Below are 9,924 nucleotides of genomic sequence, written 5' to 3' on the forward strand. Positions count from 1 at the left end.
ATCTTTCAATATCATAGAAAACTGTCTATTTAAAAAATAATTACAGATAAAATTTCCTGAAAAAAAAAAATTCTTCCAGCAGAATGTTAATAAAGTACAATAATATAAAAATGTAAGATTTATCTCAGAAATAAAGCATTAGTAAATATCTAATCAATTTCTTTTTGCTTTAGTTTAAAGGTGGGAAAGAGGGAACGTTGTACCTCAGGTGCCAAAAAAGGACTCTTAAGTGATTAGAACTTTTCTGAAGAACAAAATTCAAATTTCAAGAGAACTGAGAAAGGGGGAAAAAGTATTTCTCAGCATTGTGTACCTCAAAATCATTGCAACATAAAACAAAAAACAAAATGAAGAAAAGTGTACAAAAAAATGTCAGTCAAGGACATAATATTTCTCATCACCTCAATATTCTATTTCTTTTCTATAGATATTTAAGTCCTGAAACAGAAAAGAAAGAAGTACAAATATTGAAAAGCAGAGAAATATAGAATATATTATTATTTTAAAATAAAATGTATTTCAGAGAATATAGGGAAAATTAATAAAACAAATGAAGAGATTCGTGGAGCCAAATATAATAGTGTAACAAGATCAGTATCATTTACTTTATAACAGTAATAGCTAAATAGAGAAGGCAATAATGAAAACCAATTAATTACGTGTGTAAAATTTAAACCAAAATCTGGCAATCCACGAAAAAAAAATGTAGGAAGCATACAAAGAGCATCATAACACTTGTGGTGGACACAAATGTTCTTTTTGTTTAGTTGCTGAGTCATGTCCAGCACTTCTGTGACCCGCCAGACTTCTCTGTCCATGGGGATTCTCCAGGCAAGAATGCTGGAGAGGTTAGTCATTTCCTTCTCCAGGGGACCTTCCCATCCCAGGTATATACCCCACATCTGCTGCTTCACAGGCAGATTCTCTACCACTGAGCCACCTGGGAAGCCCAGACACGAATGTATATCTGATAAATAAAGAGCCATAGAATATTGCTGGATGGAATGTTGGAAAAGAGCTATGATAATGATTTCTCAGACTTAATCTTATTTTATTAATGTTAATCAGCATTTAATATTATTGGGAAATTAACATATTAAAGAATAAACTTCATGGGATTTTATCAGTTACATCATTCAAAACAGTGAAGAATGGGCACATATTAAATATATCTATTAATTTTGGGAATGCAGAATGAATAGTCAGAGGAGGGAAATATGGAAATAGCATATCAAAATGTAGACTTGAAAACCGTAGGGAAAGACTAAATGCTGAAATCATATTGGATCAATTGGCCAATCCCATTGGCAATTATTACCCAATAGTCATATTTCAAATCACCTGTGATATCTGATATAATTTATAATTAAATGTAAAAAATAAAAACAGAGAGGAAAACTGGAAAGTATTTGCACAATCTTTCTAGCTGGGAAGTGTTTATTAACAAAATTCGATAGCAAGATACTATGAAGGAAAAATTGTTAAGTTGGTTACGTGAAATTAAATGCATTCAACAAGTTTTAAAGGTAAATGTTAAGTGGAACAATTTTTACCCCATACAAATGCTTCAAGCAAACAGTAAATAAAGACAAATTTTAAGAAAGATAGGCAAAGGATATGAAGGATATTTCAAGGCCTGGAAATAAACAGAAAGGGGCTCAAGTTTACTAAAACCAAAAGGACTACAGTTACTCAAGAATAAGATAGTTCTTACCTAATGCATTAGCAAAGATTTATAATTTCATTCTTTGGTGAGTGTGTAAGGAAAAAAACATTCTTATACGCTATTTGATGAAGTGTCAGTGATAGATTTTATAAGGCAAATAGATAATACCTACCAACATTTAAAAATTTGGTCATCTAAAGCTGAAATTTTCACTTTTAGGGAAACACTTCACCAGAACAAAAAAAGTGTGAAGATCTATAAGACTGCTTGTTGCAAAATTTCATATATAGCTTTAATGTGTAAAGTAATATTTTTATTTGGTGGGGTATAGGAGGTACCAGGGCTTCCCTGGTAGCCCAGGTGGTAAAGAATCCACCTGCAGTGCAGGAGACCCTGGTTTGATTCCTGGGTCAGAAAGGTCCCCTGGAGAAGAGACAGGCTTCTCCAGCAGTCATGGGCTTCCCTGTTGGTTTAGACTCTAAAGAATCTACCTGCAACATGGGAGACCTGGGTTCAATCTCTGGGTTGGGAAGATCCCCTGGAGGAGAGCATGGCAACCCACTCACTCCAGTATTCTTGCCTGAAGGATCCCCATGGACAGAAGAGCCCGATGGGCTACAATCCATGGGGTTGTGAAGAGTCGGACAGGACTGGGAGACTAAGAACAATATCACAAAGATTATAATAATCACATTAGAAGGAATGTGAATGAGTGGGTTTGGGAGGACATTATGTAAAGAAAGTATTTTTGTTTGTTCAAAAGGTTCATGAGCTATTTGTGCGACATACTTTAGCTGTTTTGTTCTTGAGACCTTTTGGTGCTAAATAGTACGGGACGTGGGAAGCAAAGAGGCGAGGGGATGGTCTCTTCTCAAAGTCTATTTTGTGTAGATTGTATTCCAGGAAGGGGCTTCTGTCAGCTGTGTTCACAATTTCAGTTCTGTTACGATGTCCCTCATAGTAAATCAAGCTTAATATCTGCTGAGTCCAAATGGTACCTGTAAAAATATATATCTTGTTTTCAACCTTGAATTAATTTTTAACAATAAATGTCAATAATAATGCCATCCATCTCAAAACTATCTGAAGCAGTTTCTTTCTTTTTACCACCTTAAAGACATCAGTGAATTTGTCCAAGTTTTCTGTTTGTTTGTGTTTTACATTAAAATTATTAGAGATGATATCAAGGGTTTTACTTCCTTTTTCACTCTGAAGAGCTGTGGGGGTTCTGATTCCATAATAATAGTGAATCAGATTCATCCTTCAGCTCGGTTTCCTCTACTTCAAGTAAAGTCTGTTTCCAAAATTTTCTCTAACTCTGTTTCCATTTCCTTAGTCTCCTTTCTTTAAAAAAAAAATTAATATATTTATTTTAGTTGGAGGCTAATTACTTTACAATACTGTAGTGGGTTTTGCCATACATTGACATGAGTCAGCCATGGGTGTACATGTGTCCCCCATCCTGAGTCCCCTCTCCCAGCTCCCTCCCCATCCCATCCCTCAGGGTTGTCCCAGTGCACCCAATTTGAGTGTGCTGATTCATGCATTGAACTTGGACTGGTAATCTATATCACATATGGTAATATACATGTTTCAATGCTATTCTCTCAAGTCATCCCACCCTTGACTTCTCCCACAGAGTCAAAGAGTCTGTTCTTTATATTTGTGTCTCTTTTGCTGTCTTGCATATAGAAGTTTTGTCATTTAAAAGAATAGACAAATTAAGAGCTCAAGACCTCTTTCACTTTTTTTGCTTACTTATTATTTCTTGACAAAATACTTGGGCAAAATTAAGGATAAAGGAAAAACTAGATATGGACTTCAGTGTTTGAACTAAAATTAGGCAGACTGAGATGCCACTGATAACTAAGGGAGGAAAAATAATCACCAATTCAGAGGTGTTAATAAGTTGTGCAGAGTAGGAGAATCCAGGGGTAAAGAGATGTATTACTATTTCAGGGAAGTAAACAAGGTCATGAATTTCAAAGTAGATGGTAAAAGGAAGAGTTGGAGTATTTTCATAAAAATCAGGAATGTTTTTATTTCCATTGACTTAGATTCCAATGTGTCTTTGAGACCATTATTCACTTCATACAACATTGCTTCACTGGCCCCAGTCATCTTATGTTCTAAACAGTGTAATATAAAAAATTGCCTGATATGAAAAATTGTGTCTGACTCTTTAGGACCCCATGGACTGTAGCCCACTAGGCTCCTCTGTCTATGGAATTCTCCAGGCAAGAATACTGGAGTGGGTAGTCATTCCTTTCTCCAGGGGATCTTGCCACCCCAGGAATCAAACCCAGGTCTCCTACATTGCAGGCAGATTCATTACCATCTAAGCCATCAGGGAAGCCCAATATAAAAAAACAAGTTGTAAAAATTTCATGTTGAGGACAATTTGTCCTAGAGAAATTTATTTTCTTCTTATATGGAAAGTGTTATTTGCTCAACTGTGTCCAACTCTTCGTGACCCTCTGGACTGTAGCCTGCCTGGCTCCTCTGTTGATGGAATTCTCCAAGCAAGAATACTGAAGTAGGTTGCCATTTCTTTCTCCAAGGAATCTTCCCAACCCAGGGACTGAACCCAGGTATCCTGCATTGCAAGCAGATTCTCTACCGTCTGAGCTACTGGGGTTTCTTATTATATGGAAGTACAAATCAATTAGAGAACTACGAAACATGAATTAGTTCTGGCTGAGATATGCTCCTAACAAAAATCCTGTTTTGTTTTGTTTTTTTCTTTTAAATGTATTTTCTTCATTCTCAGACCAAGGGCAGCATTTAATAAGTATCTCCTATTGGCTTCCTGAGGGCTTCCCTGGTGGCTCAGAGGTTAAAGCGTCTGCCTGCAATGCAGGAGACCTGGGTTCAATCCCTGGGTCGGGAAGATCCCCTGGAGAAGGAAATGGCAACCCACTCCAGTATTCTTGCCTGGAGAATCCCATGGACGGAGGAGCCTGGTGAGCTATTGGCTTCCTATTTGGTTTCTTCATAGGTGCTAACAGAGATGACAGTATAAGCATTTCAAATGACCTTATAAGATAGACACATGAGGTTTGTTTAACCCTTCTTCTGATCCTAAATGGTTACCTAATTGTTGGCTGGGCTACTGTCAAAGTCTGGATAAGAGTACATCTGTCCACATGTATTACCAAACCAGAGTAAAGAATGAAACAGGTGGCAGACTTACTCAGACTTACCAGATTTGGGGTATGTAATGACGAAGACATCATCATCTCTAGTTTCAAAGTCATCTAGATTTTTTAGAAAGTTAATATCAACAAAAAGACGTGCAAAATTATAGCCTTTAAATTTCAACAAATATTTGTCGTCACCATCCATAATCATCACCTACAAGTAAAAACAGATAAAATACAATTCGAATCCTTAGTATTTACAATGATGACTAAGACTTCCTGAATTTTCAATATGGATCAACTCGTTTACCAGAGAAACCAGCTTACATATAGTATATCATTTAATCTTCACAGGAACCCTTTGTTGCTAGAGATGTTGTTATTACCACTGTGTTAGAGATGGGGAAAGGAAGATGCTAAGTTAAAGTGGTTGCCTTGAAGGCAATATTATCATGATTTCAAACATACAGGTGAGTAAATCAGCAAACTGCTTAAGGTGGCCCAGTTACCAGAGCTGCAAGATTTTGAGAGGGCAACAGGCAGAAAGGCCAGGGTCTTGAAATGGAGGAAATAGGCTGCAAATGTTAGACGTTTTTTCTCTCTCTCTTAAGCAGCAGGAGGAAACAAACTACAAGTGTTAGATATTTCCCCCTTCTCTATAGAAATTTTAAAAGGGGTTTCTTTTAAAAAGAGATTTCTTTTAAAAATTCTGTGTTGACATAAGGAGGACACCTGGTTCCACCAGAACTTAACTTTCCTCAAACCTCGAGCTAACCAATGCATTTTTCTTATGGAAATGTTTATCTTAAGCTATGTTAATGAACTATGTATTTATCCTGGACTCTGTCTTCAAGTCAGGTCTTGCCTATGACTCAGAACTGACTTTGACAAACCAGTATGTTTTACTCAACCAAATGTTCTCTTAAGCTATGTTAATGAGACTGTATTTGCTTGGACACCTGCGTTTCTTCAAGATTCATGTCAATCTTTTTATGGTCCAGGACAACTCACACTGTGCCAATGTTATCTCAAAATGCATGTTGTGGGTGAGGGGCCTGGTGCCATTCATGAGTTTTGAAACATTTCCTTTTTTAATTAGCTGACTGCTAGCAGCTATATAACATCCTGCTAAAGACTAGCAGGGGGCACTCTTTCTGCCCCCTTCTGATGTTTGCGTCAGAAGCTTTCTCTATCTCTTTTATACTTTAATAAAACTTTATTACACAAAATCTCTGAGCAATCAAACTTTGTTGCTGGCCTCAGATTGAATTGTTCTCCTCTGGAGGCCAAGAATCCCAGTGTCTTTCACGGCTCAGCAACAACCTTTCAATTTGATGCCAGACAATTTGGCAACAGAGTCCATGGTCTTAAACATTTTATCATACAGTTTCCTATGATCTTATATGTTTACACATTACATGCTTTTCATTGTTTTAGAAGTAGACATTTCTTTAATGAATGTACTTTTAACTTCTCTTTTTCTTCTGGAACATGAAGAATCTACTGTGTCTGAAAGAAGCTTTTGAGGTTCTTGGATTTAATATGCTCTATCAGATGAACTGTGGTATATGTTGTGTGGGAGAAATACCAATTGGATTTACACTGGAAATATTCCTTCATATAGTTGCAAGATACTATTTGGTAATTATTATATTTTCCAATAGAAGTTTTGTATTTTTTTAATCAGAATCCTGAAATAAGTCTAAAAAAGAAAATGAAAGCAAAAATTGGAAGCAGTCTAAAGATACATCTTCGAAAATCATTCCTGCCAAACATTTCTTCATTAGCTCTGGCAGAGAAATCTATTCTATTTTTAAATACATATCTAAGACTTTACTATTAATATTTTTTTTTGTCAGGAAGTAAGATTTGCTGATGGGTCTGAGTGAGGAAAGGACAGGGCCCTTGTCCAGGGGCCCTTTATTAGGGAAAAATCTATTCCTAATTGTTAAATAGATGAGGGAATCCAAGAAGTTCTAATAATATTATATTTAGAGCCAGCATATATTTCAGGTATGTACTTTTTAAAAATTTCTGTGCATACTAAGAAAATGAATTTGTTAAAAATTTTGCAAATATAGCTTAATCACAAAGCAACATTTAATCCTTTCAAACAATCTAACTCATTTGATCACTGCTGTTGTTGTTTAGTCACTAAGTGGTATCTGATTCTTTTTTGACCCAATGGACGATAGCCTGCCAGGCTTCTCTGTCTATGAGTTTTTTCAGGCAAGGAAACTGGAGCGTGTAGCCATTTTCTTCTCCAAGAGATGTTCCCATCACAAGGATTGAACCTGCATTGCCTACAGATTCTTTACACTGAACCACCTGAGAAAGACCACCTTATCATTAAAGGGAAATAAAAGTTGGGCTTAGTTTGCTAAGGAAGAGAAAAAAAAAATCACCTGTATTAGAATCACCCGGGAGTCTGGACAAGCTTTCATATTGTAGGCCCTATTTCAGACTGGCAGAATCAGAATTTCTGGGGAGTGTAACTTGGAAATCTGCATTTTAACAACCTAGCCTTTCCAAAAATGAGAATCAAAATAATGTTAATTCACTATCTTTGTTTCAATTGATGTTTTATCTCAACTTTCAGAGAAGTCTTTGGGGCATGCTGCTTTGCAATACAGGAGATGTGGGTTCTATCCCTGGGTGGGAAAGATCACCTGGAGAAGAAATGGCAATCCACTCCAGCATTCTTGCCTGGGAAATCCCATAGATAGAGAAGCCTGATGCGTTATAGTCCATGAGGTCACAAAAGAGAGGGATAAGACTTGGTGAATAAACAACAACAATTTACCTCTCAATTGAAGATTCAGTTAGAGTTCTACCAACCTGCTTGTAGTTATCTCACTCAAGTTGCAGTCCACAGAACCTCAACTATTGAGGACTGAGAACAGAATAGACTGATAACCTGCAAAGAATGGGTTCAATATCTGCAGCGCTATTTTGACATGGCATCACAACGTTTCCATGAAAAACCTTGGAGAATTCATACTGTGGAGTGTGGTGTGGCAGCATTTTTACTGTATAACATGGACAAATGCATAAGTTCATAAATAGAAACTATAGTTGAAGTGCAAGCAAAGATGAAAATGAGTCAATATCACAAACCACCTGACACCCCACAATGCCCCAAACAACCACCTGGAAAACACATATTCCAGACACTGAATGTTAAGAAAAGTTGAAAGCGTATCAGGCAGTCCACACAAACATTCTGAATACCACTTCTTTGCTATTAATAGTTCAGTCTGTCTTGCACAGCTTTAAGATAAAATCATGAGTTGTTTGTCACAGATGCAAGAGAAGAGTTGGTTATGGGGTGGATTCATACAGGATCTCAGCATTGGCAAGACTTGTATGTATCTTCATGATGAATATAGGAGAAAGTGACAGTAGAGAGAAAGGACATCTTGTTTTTCCTTATTCTTGCACTGAAGTCTAAAATAAAGGGAGAGGGGGGAAAAACCCAGCAATCCGAGGAGAAAAAATTAAATGTGTTTGTATGCTGAAGAGAGGGTAAGACTTGAAAGAGGCTAAGTCTGCCCCTATTACTACTCACTGTTAGAGGTGAACTGATGAAGCAGGATTCACTCTGATACAACCTTAGGGTGTTAGGGATTGACATGTTGCTGAGGAAGAAATACTCCTTGCAGAGTTTGATTTGACCAATGAGTAGTGTTCTAGAATGTCAGCTGGTAGCCCAGTGTTGATCAATTGAATAAGATTCTGTTGACATTAGGGAAAGGATATCAGGTTGCTCAGAAGCAATAAAGTGCCGGGAGTCCCCACCCATGACAAGGTCATGTGGGAGAGTTCTGGTGGGCAAGGCGAGCCAGAACTCCAGGGGTGCCCCTCTGGGCGTGCCTGAGCATCTACCCCAAAACCAGAGTCTGTCTGTTTTACTGCTTCATGACTTTCACCAACTCCTCTGACAGTCACTGGGGGCTATCCCCGACCACCTTTTCTCTGAAGGAATCAATTTAGAGCTCTAGCTAATGAGCCTCCTGGGCATAATAGGAGTGTTTCAATCTAAACCCCTCAGAGGGCTCTCTAACTTGCCTGACAGGTTTACCCGGACTCCTACAGCCGCGCATACGATTGTTTACAGTCTCCCAACCCCGAGAGGCACGGGAAGCTTAAGATATTCAAATAGTATAGAGCCTCTCGGAGAGTTAGAAATTGTTAGAACTAGTAGAAGATTTCATTGCTGAGCCAATGCTTGCTGCCAAGTTTCCACATCCCCTGTATTGTATCCTTAAAAGTGTATTAATTAATATAATTGGTACATAGAAAAAATAAGTAGTGGCCTTGGTGCTAACAACTTTTAGACCCTTAAGGTAATAAATTCTTTCCTTGTTGTAAACCCACTGCACCTTTGCCCTATAGGAATGCAACTTTATCTAACACCTTCGGAGGATGGCGCCAAACTTTAAAATAATTACTCTTAGAGAAAATAAGTCTTATGGTTGACAAACCTTTATCAGAGTCATAAAATGTTAACAGGCCTTCTGGCCAGAAGATGATGTAAATCACCTAAACCATTTGAATACGATAAGTTTGCAGAAAATAAAGCCTGGTCTCAATAAGGATCATAGACTGCTGACTTTGCATGATTTCATACCCCCTATTATCCTCTATGCACAACTTAAGGTATATAAGCTCCCTTTGAAAATAAAGCTACAGGCCTTGCTCAAAGCTTGGTCTCCCCGTGTCGTTCTTTCTTGTTTCCTTTTCCTCTTTTTCTCTTCTGATCTTCCTTCAGGCCAAAATAATTGGAGCATGGAGGTCCTCTGGGACCACTTACTTGCCTGGGCTTCTAAGACCCACTGGAGAAGGTGCCTAAGGTGGGGTACCTTCAGCGATTCGAGAGGGCGCCTGCGGCTTCCGTAGTCAGAGCAAGTTCGGTGTCACAAACTTTATTGATTTTTCGCCTAAATCAGTTATAATGAGCCTCTAAAATCTCTCTGCTTTGCTATTCTAATCGCCAGCGCCGTCCTCCTGAGGGAATCCCTGGATCCAACCAGAGCTGGACCCCGGTAATAAAGTAGTCAAAACTGTTGGAGATACTAAAGAGAAATGTATGTGGCCAGTAAGTCATATTTACTTAAC

General features: G+C 37.9%; 1 protein-coding gene across 1 annotated transcript in view; it reads right to left on the bottom strand.

Annotated features, from left to right (window-relative positions):
* Positions 1-8,440, bottom strand: part of LOC105004371 (amine sulfotransferase-like) — a 40,083-nt gene extending 31,643 nt beyond the window's left edge. Inside the window, exons 1-3 of the mRNA XM_010861964.1 lie at positions 8,375-8,440; positions 4,870-5,020; positions 2,456-2,664 (exon numbers count right to left, since the gene is read on the bottom strand). Coding sequence (XP_010860266.1) covers positions 2,456-2,664; positions 4,870-5,020; positions 8,375-8,440 — 426 coding nt within the window. The remainder of the gene's footprint in view (positions 1-2,455; positions 2,665-4,869; positions 5,021-8,374) is intronic.
* Positions 8,441-9,924: the final 1,484 nt, after the last annotated feature.

This window comes from Bison bison, unplaced genomic scaffold, assembly GCF_000754665.1.
Source record: "Bison bison bison isolate TAMUID 2011002044 unplaced genomic scaffold, Bison_UMD1.0 scf7180017864473, whole genome shotgun sequence".
NCBI classification, from domain to species: domain Eukaryota; kingdom Metazoa; phylum Chordata; class Mammalia; order Artiodactyla; family Bovidae; genus Bison; species Bison bison.